Here is a 20,764-nt window from a genome sequence, read left to right on the forward strand (position 1 = left end):
CTGAATTAGATTAACAAATAAAGAATCCATCAAGTCTTTCCCATGTTTAGAGCAAAGAAACCATGTACAATATTATCAATCTTAAAACTTGTGGTCCAACCTCCACTAGTTGTCAACACCACTGGATTTATAATCCACAACTTCATTAACACAGGCGTCATTAAAGCCAGCAAAAAGAAAATAAATTCCTTGCGGTATGAGTATTAGCAATGAATTACAATATTGGTCTATAAACTTGAACGAACCCGGAACCAACCCGAACCATATATCTGTTGACTTTGACTTTCGTTGACTTTGACTTTTGCGTTGATCTTTGACCAAAGTTAAAATTTTTGAAAAGGCCTATCTTGCTCAGTTTTTCACGTAGATTCCGATTTTGGACTTTGTTTCTTCATTTGAATCTTCGAAATTGGTCAATTGGCACATTCTTCATTTGGGTTTCTTCAATGGCATTTTTCAAGGCATCTCCAAATGATCTTCTCATGCTTGTCCAACCTCAAGCCTTCATCGAGCTTCCACCTTGAGTTTGAGGGAGGGTGTTAGAGATATATATTAGACATATTAGCCCAATGTAATAGGTCCAAGCTCACTCCTGCTTGTACTAGTAGTCTAGGGTTTAGTTGCCTATATATACTCATGTTAGGGTTCATTGTAACACAGGTATTTGTATTACACTCTTAATGAAGATGTAGCCCTTAAAGGATTCCTTCGTGGATGTTGGCCGACAAGGCAGAACCACGTAATCCTCGTGTTCTCAGTGTCCTATTCTATGCTTCCCTTTCCGCATCCACTCTAACATATACAACATAGTATAACACATCGTGTTGCTAATAATATATTTAACAAAATTATTTTGAGGTAATTAAAACATGTTTTTTACTCTCCTTAATTTCTATATATTGCTCTCTCTCTATCCGCTTCAATTGTTCATGGAATTTTGTTAGTTTGTGGCTGTGGGTTGCTCTGGATTTAAGTTTTTTTTTTTTTTTGTTTTCATGAAATTTTGTTGGTTTGTGGCTTGTTTTTTTCTTCTTTGAAGATTTTCACGTTTTCTTCTTCTTCCTTTGTTGTCAAATCTGTGGCAAAGAAGAATCATGAAATTTTTGTTACTAGATTTTCTTTTTCCCTTTTTTTTGTATGCAATTTTTATTGGATTTTTGGTTTCTTGGGATTCTTTTATTTGGTTTTAATTCTGGGTTTGTTTTAGTTGATATATAGTGTTTTTCTCATCTTCATTTTACATTGGTTTGGATTTTCTTTTTCCCTTTTTTTGGTTATGCAATTTATATTGGATTTTTGGTTTCCTGGGATTCTTCTATTTGATTTCAATTCTGGGTTTGTTTTGGTTTGATATATAGTGTTATTGTCGTCTTCATTTATATTGGTTTACCCTAAACCCTAAATTATTATAATCTCTGGGTTGTCTTTGTTTGGTTTTGAGTTTGTAATGTTGTCAAACCATGACAAAACATGACAAAAACTAAGTCTCATTGGTTTAGAATGGTCTACATTGAAGCCCAAGACAAAAAACTCATGTTTGGGATGAAAAAAATGAGTTACAAGTTGTTTCGTTCGATTGGTACTCAATTGCTACTAGTGATTTTCGATCGTTCGAAAATCGCATATCAGCAAAATCAGCAAACGTAAGAAGGCCATAACTTATCTGTTTGAAGCCCAAATCGCAAGCCGTTCTTTTTTAGTATTTAAAGGATATTATAAGCTAACCCTAGGTGGGGTTTTTAGAGTTTTTTAGAGAGATTAGAGTGCATCTTGTGCCTCTTTTATAGATCTAGGGTTTGTATCCAAAGCATGGTGTAATACCCGGTCCCAAAAAATAAAAAATAAAAAATAAAAAGGAGATTATTTTTTTAGGGGTAATTTAGTAATTTCTAATATTGAAGTTAGCAATATTTATACCCTAATTGTATCATGTAAACCCTAGCCACCCTAACGATTTTGCTTTTTTTTACGCCTAAAGATTTTCTCAGAGGAGTTGCCGCCCACACCCCCCCCCCTCCTCATCTTTTCTCCTATCTAAGAAGCCAACCAGTATATGTCCAGTTAAGCAAAATTTCACCACCAAAAGTACGTCACTTTTATTCCATGATTCTTATTGAGGGCAACGTAACTAGATGTGTGTTGGCCACTATGGGCAATACTGACTTGTCATTAAGGTTCCTTATTAATAGATAAAAGATGAAGCCAATACCAATTATTTGAAGGTTTCCAAGGATTTAGTCTTTTCACGTGTAAAGCATCTTTGCCTTGTTGTCTCTGTGGTGTTGGGTGGCCTTGAGATTTGAGGTCCAAGGATCTAAGTGACATACTTGTTTGGAGTAAATTCTTTATTTAGTTTGCTAAAAGGTTTACATTGGATTGGTCTTGGGAAACTGCAAGGATTTTTTAATAGGCTTTGGATTGAGGTAAGTAACCTTATCCTAATTGGTTTTATTTAACTCCTAAAATTTGTTTACAGTTATTACAATTTTATTTCTAATGTATTACTGATTTCAAGTAAAGAATTATCACAAATATATCTGATTACTGAATATATGATGTATTTTATTTAATTGTTTTTAGCTATACTGATTCAAAGTAACGAATAAAGAATTTTCACAAATACATATGAGCACTAAATATAAGATTTATTTTATTTAATTGATATTTGTTAGCTATATTGATTTAAAATAAGAATATAGAAATATCACAAATATATTTGATTATTGAATATATAATTATATATACGTATTTGAATAAGATATATTTTTGTTAGACACTATGATTTATTACATATGATTATGGACAATTTGACTATGAATTGATTTTGATACCCAAACCAATGGGGGTTATTCATTGGTATCCTGATACCCAGCCAATGGGGGTTATTCATTGGTATTCTGATACCCAACCAATGGGGGTTATTCATTGGTATTCTGATACCCAAACCAATGGGGGTTATTCATTGGTATCCTGATACCCAGCCAATGGGGGTTATTCATTGGTATTCTGATACCCAAACCAATGAGGGTTATTCATTGGTACTCTGATACCCAGCCAATGGGGGTTATTCATTGGTATTCTGATACCCAAACCAATGGGGGTTATTTATTGGTACTCTGATACCCAATCACGGGAATATAGCGTGACCATAGTCATAAGATTGTTAAGAATATGAATTACGTTTGAGTATTTGAACTAATTTGAGTCTTTAAAACTGCTTATGTATTTTTAGAACCTATTGTAAGTTATAACTTTTGATATATGAAAAACTGACTACTTCCTAAACCATCTATGATATATTTGTAAGATTAAAGTATGTGATCTATTTGTAACTTATTATTTTAAGACTATGAAATTTCTTAGTTATTTTTTTGAAAACCCATAGCATATTATGACTTTTGAAGGCTCATATTACATCTTATTACTTTATAGATCTATTGCTTGATAGAACTTATTAGGGTTTTGGTTACTTATTGAGTTGTCAACTCACCCCCCTTTTCCCCTCCAATTTCAGATTATGAAGAATAACAAGTTTTGGGAGTTTTGATGATTGTGTTGTGAGCGGGAAAAGAAGCCTAGTGACTTTGGAATTGGATGGTCTTCTAATAGTTTTATATTTATTGGCCAATTGGCATTATGTACGTAAGGTTTGGATTTTATTCCTATTAAATTATTGGAGATCTATTCATAAAGAAATTATTGAGGTATTTTGGATTCAATTGATTTAGTTTTTTTTAGGATAAATTTTAGTTTCTAAGAAGGCCTTGCACACTTATAGAGTGCTTACTTTATAAGCGTGCGGCAATTGTCACGTGCCTATCTTTATAGTTGGGTTCAGGGCGTGACAATTTAATGGTATCAAAGCTTAGGTTATGATCTTGTAGACTTTATGCTAGGTTTTGATTTAGAATGAAATCTGCGCCCTAGGCACTACAATTCTAGTTATTGTTTATGAGGGTTATTAGGTCATAGATAGTGTTCTTTTGATGACTTGATGAAAGTGTAAATGAGGTTCCATCATATGATGATTTGTTAGGTCATATTTGAAGGATTTGATATTTATGTATATGTAGTTATGCATACGTGACTTATAAATACAAAAGAGAGGATTTTAATTGATATACTACTATGATCTTATACTAGTAGTAAATGGGTGTATTTTATTTTTGAAAATTTTGTAATTGATTAGATTGGTTTTTAAAACTTCTTCTTCTTATTATCAAAAGGAGAAGAGAGTGAGAAAAGAACAAGCAAAGGAAATCTTCCTGCTATTTTGTGACTGATCTTTTGAAAACTCATTTGATAGTTTTGCCTATATAGTCGACCTACCTAAGGTTAGTTTGATCTGTAGGAGATTCTCATAGGTTTAATTATTGAATGATAGTTTACTATATGCTCTATTCAAAATTTGGAGTGCTTTTTAGGGAATTGGAAATTGCAGAACTTTATTTAGGGGTTAAGGTTTGACGTTAGAGCTATGATTCCTTGATTTTAGTTTATATGGAGTAAGGAAATATACAGAAAGTTCGTAGTGTGAAGGAAAAATTAATTTATGGTTATTGTAGTTCACATTATATTATATGTTATTATATAAATTCTGAGGGTGTTTAAAGAATTCAGTAATATATCGGTGGACTTCCTTGGATTCTATTGTTAAGGACCGACCTTCTTTTGGATCATTGTTCTTGTTAGGGTTGACCTACCTGGATTACCATAGCCTAATTTATGTGTGAGGTAGTCCCTAAATGTTTTTGAGACATGTTCTGTTACTTAGAAGTTTGAGGTCCTCAATTTCTTTCAATGGACTTAAAGTATTGTTTAATATCTTGGGGAAATAAGTTTTGGTGCCAAAAAATGTAATTCTTTGAACTTAACTAATAAGAGTTAATGGATTGGCTCAATAGAAAATGAAGCGGATAGAACACAAGTAGATAGTAGTACTAAATTGGACTAGTGAACCATATTTTTTGATTGGATATTGAAGGAGTTGGGATGGCAAGAGAGTTTATTTTGAAAGACTATTACAATTTGAATTATAGTCAATTGTTGTACCTTTTGTTTTATATTGGCAGATGGTTAGTGATTATAAATTGCAGTGTACTCTTAAGTTCTAGGCTGCTGGGACTATTATTTGCAAGGTTAAAAAAAAAAAAAAAAGGGTTGAGATACTTCATGGACTATTCCCTTCTAGCCGATTTATACCTAGAGATTTGTTATCATAATAGGCAGCGTAATTATAGGGAACCCAGCTCATCAATGAGTTCCAGCCCAAGTATCATTTGGAGATTAAAGGTGAATAAATGTTGCTTATTTGAGAAGATAAATTATGGTTAAGATAGAGGTTCTATGAAAGACCTTATATCAATGCTCAATTGATTATTTATGGAGATTTTGAAATTTCTTTTTGTACAAAACTTGAGGAAGAAAAGATGTAGTGATATACGCATATGTTGTAAATTAGTTTTGAACTTAGGAAGGATTGGAACTTTGGATGCACTACTTAATTTTGAGGTATAAAATTAAATGGATGCTAGCATTCAATAGTCTATGGTGAATCTCAAAATTGTGGATTTCCCTTGTTGTAATTTTTGGAGACTAATTAGGCCTTCGAATTTTGTTGAAATTAATAATTGATAGAAAACCAGTTATTGGGGTTAATCTAAACGAATGGGCCTTGGAAATTTTATTCATATTGAAAGGAACTTAGAGAGCTATTTAGACTAGAGATATGTATATCTTTAAAGAATCTTATATTGTTTGTAATATGGTTGTTCTTAAACTATGGGTAATTGAATAAGAGATTTTATAGTGGTACTGTATTATGCAGCGGAAGCATCATGGCTCCATTTGCTTTGAATTTTTTTTTTTTAATTTTACAAATCTTGGTAAGGAAAAGTCTACACATATGTTGTGAAATAATTTTGAACTATGGTGATGAGTGAGAAATTTGTATAGATCGATACAATTGTGGCTTTAGAGTAGCGCAGTGGAAGCGTGATAAATTGGTTCAGTTTGTGATGAATTCAGAGGACTGAATTCTTATAGGTGGGGGAGATTGTAATACCCGGTCCCAAAAAATAAAATAAAATAAAATAAAAAGGAGATTATTTTTTAGGGGTAATTTATTAATTTTCTAATATTGAAGTTAGCAATATTTATACCCTAATTGTATCATGTAAACCCTAGCCACCCTAACGATTTTGCTTTTTTTTTTTATGCCTAAAGATTTTCTAAGAGGAGTTGCCACCAACACCCCCCCCCCCCTTTTCCTCATCTTTTCTCCTATCTAAGAAGCCAACCAGTATATGTCCAGTTAAGCAAAATTTCACCACCAAAAGCACGTCACTTTTATTCCATGATTCTTATTGAGGGCAACGTAACTAGATGTGTGTTGGCCACTATGGGCAATACTGACTTGTCATTAAGGTTCCTTATTAATAGATAAAAGATGAAGCCAATACCAATTATTTGAAGGTTTCCAAGGATTTAGTCTTTTCACGTGTAAAGCATCTTTGCCTTGTTGTCTCTGTGGTGTTGGGTGGCCTTGAGATTTGAGGTCCAAGGATCTAATTGACATACTTGTTTGGAGTAAATTCTTTATTTAGTTTGCTAAAAGGTTTACATTGGATTGGTCTTGGGAAACTGCAAGGATTTTTGAATAGGCTTTGGATTGAGGTAAGTAACCTTATCCTAATTGGTTTTATTTAACTCCTAAAATTTGTTTACAGTTATTATAATTTTATTTCTAATGTATTATTGATTTCAAGTAAAGAATTATCACAAATATATCTGATTACTGAATATATAATGTATTTTATTTAATTGTTTTTAGCTATACTGATTCAAAGTAACGAATAAAGAATTTTCACAAATACATATGAGCACTGAATATAAGATTTATTTTATTTAATTGATATTTGTTAGCTATATTGATTTAAAATAAGAATATAAAAATATCACAAATATATTTGATTATTGAATATATAATTATATATACGTATTTGAATAAGATATATTTTTGTTAGACACTATGATTTATTACATATGATTATGGACAATTTGACTATGAATTGATTTTGATACCCAAACCAATGGGGGTCATTCATTGGTATTCTGATACCCAAACCAATGGGGTTTATTCATTGGTACTCTGATACCCAGCCAATGGGGGTTATTCATTGGTATTCTGATACTCAAACCAATGGGGGTTATTTATTGGTACTCTGATACCTAGGCACGGGGATATAGCGTGACCATAGTCATAAGATTGTTAAGAATATGAATTACGTTTGAGTATTTGAACTAATTTGAGTCTTTAAAACTGCTTATGTATTTTTAGAACCTATTGTAAGTTATAACTTTTGATAGATGAAAAACTGACTACTTCTTAAACCATCTATGATATATTTGTAAGATTAAAGTATGTGATCTATTTGTAACTTATTATTTTAAGACTATGAAATTTCTTTAGTTATTTTTTTGAAAAACCCATAGCATATTATGACTTTTGAAGTCTCATATTACATCTTATTACTTTATAGATCTATTGCTTGATAGAACTTATTAGGGTTTTGGTTACTTATTGAGTTGTCAACTCATCCCTCTTTTCCCCTCCAATTTTAGATTATGAAGAATAACAAGTTTTGGGAATTTTGATGATTGTGTTGTGAGCGGGAAAAGAAGCCTAGTGATTTTGGAATTGGATGGTTTTCTAATAATTTTATATTTATTGGCCAATTGGCATTATGTACGTTAGGTTTGGATTTTATTCCTATTAAATTATTGGAGATCTATTCATAAAGAAATTGTTGAGGTATTTTGGATTTAATTGATTTAGTTTTTTTTAGGATAAATTTTAGTTGCTAAGAAGGCCTTGCACACTTATAGAGTGCTTACTTTATAAGCGTGCGGCAATTGTCACGTGCCTATTTTTATAGTTGGGTTCGGGGCGTGACACATGGCATACATGAGACTTCCTACTGCAGAAGCATAAGAAACTTGTCTCATCATATCTTCTTCCTCTTGAGTCTTAGGCGTTTGGTCATCAGACAGAGGAACTCCATGTCTGAAAGGAAGTAATCCCTTCTTGGAGTTTTGCATGCTAAACCGTTCTAGAACCTTATCTATATATCCAGCTTGTGATAAGCCTAACATCTTATTCTTGCGATCTCGCCAAAGCTTGATCCCTAGAATAAAGTTAGCCTCACCCAAATCCTTCATATCAAATTGGCTTGACAACCAAACTTTTACTGATGACATTACTCCTACATCATTTCCAATGAGTAGAATATCATTAACATAAAGTACTAGGAACATTACTACGTTATCTCGATATCTTTTGTACACCCATGGTTCATCTAGATTTTGTTCAAAACCAAATGACTTGATTGATTGATCAAATCTTATGTTCCATGACGTAGATGCTTGTTTAAGTCCATAAATGGACATTTTCAACTTGCATACCATATGCTCTTGGTTCTTTGCTATGAAACCTTCCGGTTGCATCATATAGATTTCTTCTTCAAGATTGCCATTTAAAAAAGTAGTCTTGACATCTATTTGCCAAATCTCATAATCATAATGAGCAGCAATGGATAAGAGAATTCTGATAGATTTAAGCATTGCTACTGGTGAAAAGCTTTCTTCATAATCAATGCCTTCTTTTTGTGTATACTCTTTCGCCACTAGTCTTGTTTTAAAGGTTTCAACATTTCCATCTATCCCTCTCTTCCTCTTGTAAACCCATTTGCAACCAATAGGTTTAATGCCATTAGGCACCTTTATAAGATCCCAAACTTGATTGGAATACATAGAATCTAATTCAGATTTCATAGCTTTGACCCAATGATGTGCATCTATATCATTCATTGCCTCTTCATAAGTGTAGGGATCCGATTCAGCCTCTTCTGAGATAGCTTCATAATTTTCTCTCAAACCTATAAATCTTATAGGAGGCCGAACAATTCTCCCACTACGACGAGGCACTTGTGTACTAGACATTTCATGAGTAGTATCTTGTGGTGTATCTAATACAGTCACATCATCCCTAGTTTCATCTATTGGTTGTTCATTTACAGGTTCATTCATTTTAGCCAAAACAACTTTATTTCTAGGATTAAAATTATTCATATAATCATCCTCCAAAAATTTGGCATGTGTGCTAACAAACACTTTGTTATCTTTACAATTATAGAATAAATAACCCTTTGTTTCTTTTGAATACCCTAAAAACATGCATGCTTCGGTTTTAGATTCCAATTTATCAAACTTCCTTTTCAACACATGTGTTGGACATCTCCAAATGTGGAGATATTTCATACTAAGCTTACGCCCACTCCACAATTCCTTAGGTGTGTTGGGAACAGATTTTGATGGAACTAAATTCAAAATATGCATTGCAGTTTTTAGTGCATATCCCCAAAAAGAAACTGGTAAAGTTGAGTAACTCATCATGGACCTAACCATTTTCAAAAGAGTCCTATTCCTTCTTTCTGCTACACCATTCTGTTGGGGATTTCCAAGTGCAGTTAATTAGGACACAATCCCATTTTGTATTAAGTAATCCTTGAAATCCCCAAGAAGGTATTCGCCACCACGATCAGATCGAATGGCTTTTATGCGTTTACCTAATTGATTCTCGACTTCAGCCCTAAACTCTTTAAAGATTTCAAAGGCTTCGAACTTCTGTCTCATTAGGTACACATAACCATGTCTTGAGTAATCATCGGTAAAAGTGATTAAGTACTCATAACCTCCTTTTTCTTGGGTTGACAATGGACCACATACATCCGTATGAACTAATTCAAGCAAATCTTGGGCTTTTCTACCTTTTACATTAAAAGGTCGTTTGGTCATTTTGCCTTCCAAACAAGATTCACACACTGGAAATTCATCAAAGTCCATGGGCTCTAAGAGTCCATCTTTGATTAGTCTTTGAATTCTGTTTGAATTAATATGACCCAAATGCAAGTGCCAAAGATATGCTTCATTAGTAGAAGGAAACTTTCTTTTTAATGATTTTACATGAGAGTTATGATCTAATTCAAAATTATATAATTCATGCTTATTAGGAGTTAAAATATAAAGACTATCCACAATATTGCCAGAACAGATAAACACTTTATCCTTCTTTATTACAACATTGTCTTTAAGGATAACACAATATCCATGCCTACCTAAATAAGTTGCAGAAATTAAATTCCTACGAACATTAGGTACATATAGACAGTCTTCCAATATTAAAACCCTAGACTCAAAGCATAAATTAACACTCCAACAACTACAATCGGAATCCTGCTCCCACCAGCCAAAGTAAGAAACAATTCCCCTTCATTAAGCTTTCAAAAAAAAAAACATAAAAAAAAAGAAAAATTAAATGCATAACACACGTGACCAGTAATGTACATAACAGACGGATGCGTGTGTTACATCATCGTGCAAAATATATAGGAACTCAAAACAGGGCACGTGATCAGTAATGTACGTTACACACGTGACCGTTAATGGGTCATGGCAGACACAGTTGCGTATGGCCACGGCCCCCAAAAACAGTAGAGAATACAAAATAAACCCCAAGTACAGTCCAAGACAAAAATAAAGCTAGCCTACACTTGTAGACCTTGTCTTCAGCAATCCGAAGTGCGAACTTAGTTTTTTCAGCCTTGCGCTTTGCTATCCATAGGAGTTCCCGTGCTTCTGCTTCCCTTGCATAAGCCTCATCCCTTTCATTTCTTGCAGCTATGGCCTCAACCTTATATCTCGCAAACCTTTCATGGACAAGTGGTGCTGTTGCATGGCCACGTGGGCATGTGTTCTCGTCCAACCATTTGAAGAACTTATATGCCTGATCGAAGTCCTGCATACAACATTGAAGGCATATATAAGATGGTCAGCAAAGATAGTAAGAAAATGACAAATCAAATATGTAATGACAATAAAATCATGTAATACTAACCGGTGACCACTGTTGATATCCATAGAACCTCCTACCAAAATTACGGATAGATAGGGAGGTCTTTTCCACACACTGGTCCATATCGCACATATGGCCGCTAGAATTGGACTCATAAGTAGTGGCAGAAGACATTCCACTGTTGAGTAAATGAAACTCATGCAATAAGTCCAATAAGGAAAATGGAACTCATCCAAAAAACAACCTAATATATCAAGAAAATCCAACTATTAAGAAATTTATCAAACTCATTAGTTGCTCAAGATGAATGTACTACTAAGAAATTTAATGAGTATGCTTTTTATTAGTACTTCAAACAACATAAGTTTTTTCAATTTCAATGATATCAAGTTTAATATTTTGAAGATAATGTAACTCCAATCTTATTATATTAGCTATGAGTCCATCTCCTTTAAGCTCAAGCTTGGCCTCTAAGATCACAGGAACTCTTGCTTGTTTTGAGCTAATAATAAGCTTCAGCTTCATTTGACATAAAATTGTTGAGGTCATGAGCAGTTTGGCAGCCCCATCATCTTTCTAAAAACTTTCAATTATAATTATTAAGCACTGAAGGTCTTGCCATAATAACAGGTCCACAACCCAATAGGGTAAGAACCCACTATCATTATTCATCAAAGTTGAGCAATCAAAGACCTATTTAGTTAAACCTTGACTAAATATGTCTGTATCTGTGTGTGTGTGTGTGTGGTGAACCTGTTTATAAGCCTTGTTGATGAACCAGTTCATAACCATACTTTGTTAATATAAATGAGCTAAGCTTTGTTCTGCTAAAGTTGGGCTCCTTTTTAAAGAGAACCTTAAATTATTTTCTTCAAAGACATGTATGATATTTGTAATGGTTTGATATTTTGCTGCTATTTGGATTTAGTTTATTATCTTGTTATCTCCATCAGGATGGAGCCTAGACTAAATTTGAGTTGCTAAAAATTAGTTCATGAAAGTGTAGAGATGTAATATGTCTGTAATCAGTTTTAGGGTGTTGGTGAAACTTATTAATAGTTCAGGGGAGCTTAATGTATTTTAGCCTTGTAAACTTTTAAGTGGAGTTAAAAGGAGTCATTGATAAGGCCAAACAAGCACCCTCCTATTTTAGATGCTTATCCCTTTGGAGCAGCCTTGTAATTGCTATGTTTTACCTTTTCTAAGTTGGTATCAAAGTTATGTTTCTCACTCTATTCTGCTATTTTATTGTGGGAAAACAAATTGACTGCACTGTTCTCTCACATGGTGCAGGAAGATGGAATTGCTTTGATGACAGTTATTAAGTACTAGCAAATTTCGTCGTTCAAGGAGGCATTCTTATGATGTCCTAAGTTGTTTCTATGTAGAGCTCTTTTAAAACTTTATGGATTTATCCTTGTCTTCTAAGTGTTTTCTAAAAAAAATTATTGCATAATCAACTTGTTCATGTTGGTCTAACTGCAAGTATAAACTTCTAATTATCACCAATGTATGTAACTGTAGATCTTTTATTTTTAGAGATACCAGAAAATGCATGTTGAGGAGCATAACAAAATTTGTGAATATGTATAGGTGTTAGAGGTTAGGACAATTCTGTAAACACATCTCATATTCTTGGTTAATCGTAGTGAATGATAAAGCATGTCTGCTATAAGCCTATAACTAATGTAGTCATGGGGCCCTCACCCACCCCCTTGTGTAACCCCTGAAACTTTTGTGTCAATCTTTGTGATCATGCATCAGAAATACCCACAATCTTTAAGTCCAACATCTGATCAAAAACAAATTTTTCTCCTATTCTCTTACTCATCCCCCCTCTTTTTGCTCTATGTGGAATGTAACTCCTATAGTCCTGTTCCACTATTTTTCACTTTAATTCTAATGTTGCATAGCAAAAATGGCATGTCTGAGATTTGACAAACATTTATTGTGTTTATCCCATTGTGTTGTCATCACAATCATGTTCATCTTTGTTTTGACAAAAAGAGTTAGGTTTTCTTTAAAGTACACAAATGATTAAATTCCATTTATGCTGATTGGTTTTATTATTTTGGCGAAAATGCACTTTTGGTCCCTACATTTTGGGCCGATTCTCGATTTAGTCCCTAAATTGATTTTGCTTCTAGGTCAGTCCCTAATTTCAGAGAATCGTTTTTATTTTGGTCCATGCCGTCAACCCAGTAACAGAAAAATTTGAGGTGGCAAATGGAGTGCAAGTTATTTGGTTCCCATGTTGCTTCTTCTACATAAGCTTTTTACTTATAGTGAATTAAACTCGTTAATGATTTGGTTGCAGGTATGCTCGATGCACTCGATCTGTTTCTGTAGGTAAATTTCTACTCATCGTTTACAATACACTGACATGCACATAATGCCACCTACCTGCCTGTCAAAGTAATACATCAAATTTTCAAAGAAACTTTCACCAACAATTCTTTGTTTAGATTGTTCTATGTCCTTGTTTGCATGATTTTATTATCATTCAACTGGCAAGATACATATTTATCATACTGTACGGCATGTAATTGCAACTTAATAAATATCATTTCTTCAAAATGCAGTGCCTCCTGCATATTATGCCCACCTGGCAGCTTACAGGGCTCGATTCTACATGGAACCTGATGTGCATGAGAATGCTAAAACGCGTTGCACACGGGCCACTAATGGGTTATGTGTCTGTCCTCTTCCAGCTTTGAAAGAGAAGGTGAAGAATGTGATGTTTTACTGCTAAGGGAGGAAGTAGCATGCGCAAGAACCATATTGAAGCATGGGAAGGAGTTGTACATGTTGTACCTTGTGTTAATAATGTAGAGAGATTGTGCCTTGAATTTATATTTGAAAATTTTGACATGTCTAACAAGGTTTTGATAGTGTTAGCGTTTTATATATGGATGATGATGTAAAGGTATCAGGACGTGTGTGTGCGTGCACGCATGTGAGTGTGTTTATCTGATAGGATTTAAGGGTTTGATTGTCTAAGTGATTTAGGCGCCTAAAAGCGCATTTTTAAAACTAGAATGGTTTTTCACAACAACTCTTGATAACTTTTTAACAATTGCTCATTTTAACCCCAAAACATCATTTCGCAACAACTTATACAAACACACCCTAAATTAGTAAATATAGTGACAATGTAATCTAAAATGGGACTACATTCCTTGATCATTCTGTGAAATGAAAAACTCAGGAATTTGGAAACTAGAGACTCTCATTCGAGTGAGAACAAGATTGCCCAGAGAGCTGGTTTAAGTTTCTTGTAGGCTGAGCCATCTTTGAGAGTAGGCCTTAAGTTTTGGTTGGTGAGCAAGGAGAAAGGAAAGAGAGAGAGCTGAGCATTTTGAGAAATGGGCAGAGCCACTTTCGTTCAAGCTAAAGAGAGAAGCCCTTTTGGTTCCTAAGCTCTTAAGCTGTGGGAACAGAAAGATCATTTGAAAATACCTATGCCTAGTGCTTGATAGAATACCACTTTAAGTTGACAGAGCTAAATCTTTAAGTTGCAAAATATACATAGAACTCAACATTAGCAATGTTGAGTTTTAGCTGTGATGGTTTTTAGACCCCTTAAAACACAATTGGATTAACCTAGGTAATTAGCCAAGTTGTTACTTAGTCCAATTTAACAAGTCTAGGTTATCACAATAACAATGATCAAATTAAGCAAAGCAGCGAAAAATAAATAACACAAGATATGATCACCCAAAAAACCAAACCGGTAAAAACCTGGGGAGGATTTGACCTAGCTATCCTTAAGGTAAACTTGAATCCACTATCTTGAAAGAATCGAAGTTCATACAATAAGACTTACAAGCTCCTACGCTCGACTTCTTATTGCTACCAACCAGTAGAACTTACTGACATGATCACGTGCAAGTTCCGAATCCACGGACTCCTTTCTTGGATTCACCACCAGATACAAGCACACCCACTTGTGTTTTCTTTAAACTTCAATGGCAGCAACTGAGTTGATCATCAAGGTGTAGATAAATCTTCTCCTTGAAAACCCTAAGTTTGTGTAAAGAAAAGCTCCTCTAGATCTTATAAGAGATTTACACAAACCGCAATATGAGTAACACTAAAACGTGGCTAGGGTTTGCCTTTTATACTTAGGATAAATAAGAAACCCTAAAAACGTTTTAAAACACTTAGGGCTGAGTTGGAAAAATCTGCAGAAAATCATTTTGCCCGAGCTTCAATCGATCGAGCCTAAGCTTCGATCGATTGAGCCAAGCCAAAAGGCACAATGCTTTCCTGCATTAACTCGATTCCAACTTTACATAAATGCACAATTTTGAGCTAGACTAAAACACTTCTAAACACCTTGTTTTGATCATGGTTTGCCAACAATACAAATTAGAGTTCTAAATACATAAAATCCTAAGTCTTTAGAACCTAACAAGTTGTAACTCGATTTTGTTAAAATCGAGTTCTAAAAATAATGGCATTTTGCTAAATACTTTAGAAATATGGGTATTTTGCTACATAGTTTTAAAATTAAGGGTAGTTACTCATTCCCATAAAAAAAAAAAAAAAAAGGGTAGTTACTCATTTTGCCCAATTTCACATGTGATCAAAGTCAATCCATTTAAGAATCTTTCGCAATTTTTTTTTTTTTTAATAATGAGAAAGTTTACGGACACAAAAAATTTAAAATTTGCTAATATGGCGGATTGTTAGTAGTAGGTAAAAAGTGATGTTAATAGAGAGCTCAAATAAAAACTAATGAAAACTTGCCAACTCAATATGTGTGAAAAAATTGTCTAAGTATTTTATGTATATAGCATTACTCTTTAATATTTTCTTATTTTGTTCAAATTCAAATTTTGAATTAAGTATTTGACTTTTTCTCTTTAAAGATTGGGCAATTTATTATACATTACCTCTCTTGATACTCAAATATTAACAAATTAATAATCTAAATGCAAATTCAAATTCAAAGACATATTTTGACCTTGAAGACTTAGACTACCTAGTTATCTTGTGTGGAAAGAATCAATTGACAAATTTAAGACCCCTCAAGTCAAAATGTCAAATTGAATTTAAATTCAATGAATTCGGAAGTCTTATTATCAATCATCTCATTAATACCCCCACTTTCTCCAAATTTACTTTCGAAATTCAAGTTTCAAACTTAAACACAAACTAGTATTGTGGGGCCAGAGAATTTGTGATCTCGGCCCATTTTACACTAGGGCCCAAGGCTCGCGTTGAGGAGAGACGTTGCCGAGGACGTGCAACAAAATTCCAAATGGCCTAGAGATGTAGCCGATGACGATCCTGTCCTCCGCATCCCAAAACCTAGAAGGAAAGAACGACACGCTATCAAAGGCAGCCCCCAGAGCGCTCCTAGAAGAAAGAGCGAGTACAGTAGGACGCGCACGGGGGTACAGTGTAGGAGCGGTTCAAGGAAAAACTGTCACCTCCGCATTGAATGCGCCAACAAACATCCTGGCCGCATTAATGGGGAAAGGACACCTGAACAGTGTGGCTTCGATTGCTGCAACTAACAGAAGGTGGGGGAAGGCGGCTAATGGGACAAGCACTCAAGTAGTTACCTGCCTGATCAACAGATGGAAGGTCAGGATCAACTGAGAAGGGCTATATAATGTAAGAATTCCTCCATAAAAGGAGGAGGGAGAAAAAGAGAGAGAGAGAGAGAGAGAGAGAGGTGAGTAGCATTATGTATCGTCTCTAGGACCATTGTAACTTAGCGTAAAAGAAATAATAAGAACATTAAGCTCCTCGGACGAGAGGCCCGAGGACGAAGTTTCCCGTTTTAGCTTGCGTATATGTTATTCAACCTATTCATGACCATGTTCGGTCGTTGCAATCCTCGCTAAAACCTAGCGCTCGAACCTACTCTCTACAAATTTATTGTATTGGGCTAGTTGGGCTTGAATCCACTTCTACCACAAAAGAAGTGCGCGAACCCAGTCCATACAATTGGCGCCATCTGTGGGGAGAGCTTGTGTGTTAGTAAGGACAACAATCAGGCATGGCAGGATCAGGCCTTCATCAAGCAGGCTCCCATCAGCCCGAACCTGCCAAACCCCAACAACAGGGTAATTTTTCCAACCCTGAGCGTACTCGAAATGAAGAAAATGGAAGGTTCCGGGAGGGAAGTGTGAACACCACTCAAACTAGCAAAAGCCATTCTCGTGTGGGCAACCATGTGCTCTAGAGACAAAACAACATTCAGGTCACGCAACCAGAACAAGTTAAGAGCCATGCATCCCAGAGACAGAATGATAAGCGGGCCATGCGGCAAGAGATAGAAGACTTGAAGATGAAGCTATACCATGCACAATGAAGGCCATCTCATTCCAGGCATGACATACCCTTCGATGACGAAAGTGATGACGATTATAAGCAAAGATCGAGGACTCCTCCAAGCGAGACCTTCTCCCACGAAGAAGAGCATTTCCGGAGGCACGAACGTAAAAGCCCATCTCCCAGGGGCTCGGGAAACGATGCCATGAGCAAGGCACTGGACCAGCTCTCCAAATCACCCTTCACGCGTCGCATAGAAGGGGCTACGCTTCCTCGATGATTCCAGTAGCCGACCTTCACCCTTTATAACGGTAAAATAGACCCCATGGAGCACGTGAGCCAGTTTAACCAAAGGATGACTGTCCATTCTAGGGACGAGGCGCTAATGTGCAAGATTTTCCCATCCAGCTTGGGACCTGTGGCGATGAGATAGTTCAATGGCCTAAAGATGAATTCCATAGATTCGTATAGACAGCTAACCCAAGCCTTTGGCTCCCGTTTTGTTACGAATAGCAGAGCCCCTCGGCCCTTGAGTGCGTTATTATCGTTGTCCATGCATGATGGAGAAACTCTAAAAGCCTACTCAGACCGTTATTGGGAAATGTTTAACGAACTGGAAGGAAATTTTGATGAAGTTGCCATCAACACCTTCAAAAGTAGCCTCCCGGCCGAGCATGGCTTGAGGAAGTCCTTGACAAGCAAACCTGCCACCAGCGTGCACTAGTTGATGGACCAAATTGACAAATATAAACGAGTAGAGGAAGACCAGCTGCAAGGTAAAGGAAAAGAGAAGGTTATCCCCTAGGAGAGGAGGGATTTCAGGTCGAACCGATACAATAGCAACTGCCCAAGGAGAGATTTCATAGGGCAATCCGGAGCAACCAACACGCAAATTGTTAACGCTGTATTCCGAGAACCAGTACACTGGGTGTTGGAGAAGATCAAGGGTGAGCCATACTTTAGATGGCCAAATAAGATGGCTGGAGAGTCCACGAAGCGCAATCAGAACTTCTATTGCCAATACCACCAGGACCACGGGCATACCACGGAGGATTGCAGGAACCTTTGGAACCACCTAGACCAGCTCGTCCGAGAAGGAAAGCTGAAGCACCTCCTGCATCATTCCAATGGTCATCAAGGTCAGACCCATCAGGAACCCCAGAGAGACGCTGCCCTAAAGCCGCCCGTAAGGACGATCAATGTAATCCTGGTCACACTAGGAAGAACAGGCGCGCGCCCTTCTCGAGTATTATCTGTGTCCCAGCTGCCTGCCAGGGAGTCCCAGCCAGAGCCGAAAAAGGCCAGAAGGAATTTTCACCTGGCCTTAAGCTTTTCAGAAGAAGATATGGACGGTACCATCCAGCCCCATGACGACGCGCTGGTGATCACTCTCAGAATCGGGGGCTACGATGTGAAAAGGGTGATGGTGGATGGTGGCAGTGCTGCCGAGGTCATGTACCCCGATCTCTACAAGGGGCTAGGATTAAAATCGGAGGATCTAACGCCCTATAGCTCCCCTTTGATGACCTTCGATGGGAAGCTCGTTGTCCTAAAGGGCATGATTAGGCTACCCATCCAGACCGGCCCAGAAACGGTGGAAGTAAACTTTATCGTGGTGGACACCTACTCTCCTTATACGGCCATCATTGGCAAACCTTGGCTCCACACACTGGGAGCTGTCGCCTCCTCCTTGCATCACAAGTTGAAATCCCCGTCGGGGGACCAAGTCCGCGAAATTCGCGGGAGCCAATCCATGACAAGGCATTGTGTGGTGGCTACTGTCTCCCATCGTCTCGATGCGGAGTCCTCGGCCTCTGCTGAAAGGAGCTTATAGCAATTAAAGGTCCCGACTTCGCCCCCTGACACAACCGCCGACGAGGCAAAATGCGAAGACTTGGAAGAAGTGGTTATTGGCGGCGATCCGGAGAAATTCTTTCGGGTAGGGGCTCAGCTACCTCTTCAGGAGAAGGAGGAATTGATTGAGTTCCTTAAAAGAAACATCGATGTGTTTGCCTGGGATGCCTGCAATGCTCCTGGGATAGACCCGGCCTTCATCTGTCACCATCTCAATGTCAACCCGTTCATCATTCCTAAGAAGCAGCCGCCTCATCGCCCATCGAGAGAGCACGCTGATGCGATTAGAGACGAGATGGCGAAGTTTAAGCGTGCAAGGGCTATCAAAGAAGTTTTTTACCCCGAATGGTTGGCCAACACTGTGGTGGTCAAGAAGAAAAGTGGGAAGTGGTGAGTTTGTGTGGACTTCACAGACCTAAATAAGGCGTGCCCTAATGACCCCTTCCCAATGCCTCGGATAGGCTAGCTAGTCGATGCGACAGCAGGCCATCCTCGGATGAGCTTCTTAGACGCCTTTCAAGGCTATCATCAAATACCGCTGGCACTGGAGGATCAGGAGAAAAAGGCTTTCATAACACCTACTGGGAACTACCACTACAAGGTAATGCCGTTTGGTCTGAAGAACGCAGGATCCACTTATCAACGGATGATGACGAGAATGTTCGAGCCACAATTGGGCAAGAACATTGAAATCTATGTCGATGACATGGTGGTGAAGAGTAAAGCGGTGTTCGAATATTTAGGGGACCTTGGCAGCACCTTTGGCATCTTAAGGAAGCACAAGCTGCGCCTAAATGCTTCCAAATGCTCGTTTGGCGTGGGATCAAGCAAATTTTTGGGCTACATGGTTACTCATAGGGGAATTGAGGTCAACCCCGATCAGATCAAGGCTATAAACGACCTGAAACTACCACGAAACGTAAAGGAGGTCCAAAAGCTCACAAGGATGATCGCAGCCCTCAACCGATTCATTTCCAGGTCGGCGGACAGATGTAGACCGTTCTATCTCTTGATCAACAAGTGGAAAGGGTTTGAGTGGTCCGAGGACTATGTTGTGGCCTTCCAGCAACTCAAGAAGTACCTATCCCAACCACCTATCATGTTCAACCTCGAGGCCGATGAAGTCCTGTACGCATATATTGCTATGGCTCCCCATGTTGTGAGCTTGGTACTAATACAGGATGACAAGGGCATCCAAAAGCCGGTCTATTACATGAGTAAGTCACTGCATGAAGCTGAGGTCGGATACCTACCCTTGGAGAAGGCCATATTGGCTGTAGTCCACACCATGCGGAAGCTTCCCTATTACTTCCAAGCCCACATGGTGGTTATCCTAACCCAACTACCCTTGAAGTCTGTATTGCGGACCGCGGATTACACTGGAAGGATCGCTATATGGAACACGGTTCTGGAGGCTTTCGACATTAAGTACATGCCCCGGACCTCTATAAAGGGCCAAGTCCTAGTTGACTTAATGGCCAAATTTGCTGAACCACCAGTGGGAATAGTAGCAAAGGAGTAGAACATGGATGGAAAATCGATAGGAGTAATCTCTGCACCAGGACCCCCATGTTGAAAGGTGTACGTTGATGGCGCAGCAAATCAAAGGGGATCCGGAGTGGGGCTAGTCCTAATATCTCCTGAGCAAACCGTCACAGAGAAGTCCCTCAGACTTGGGTTCCCGGCCACGAACAACGAAGCTGAGTACGA

At 37.2% G+C, this 20,764-nt stretch overlaps 1 protein-coding gene across 1 annotated transcript; it reads left to right on the forward strand.

The window, feature by feature from the left end:
• Positions 1 to 18,176: 18,176 nt before the first annotated feature.
• On the forward strand, positions 18,177 to 19,034 carry LOC115955794. The gene has a single exon (XM_031074137.1). The coding sequence runs from the start codon at positions 18,177 to 18,179 to the stop codon at positions 19,032 to 19,034; it is 858 nt and encodes a 285-aa protein (XP_030929997.1).
• The last annotated feature ends 1,730 nt before the right edge of the window (positions 19,035 to 20,764 follow it).

The sequence above is a fragment of the Quercus lobata genome, chromosome 1 (assembly GCF_001633185.2).
Source record: "Quercus lobata isolate SW786 chromosome 1, ValleyOak3.0 Primary Assembly, whole genome shotgun sequence".
NCBI classification, from domain to species: Eukaryota; Viridiplantae; Streptophyta; class Magnoliopsida; order Fagales; family Fagaceae; genus Quercus; species Quercus lobata.

What these genes read in the sequence shown, in the direction of transcription:
- LOC115955794 (XM_031074137.1), top strand. Translation starts at nt 18,177, where the DNA reads ATGGCTGGAGAGTCCACGAAGCGCAATCAGAACTTCTATTGCCAATAC.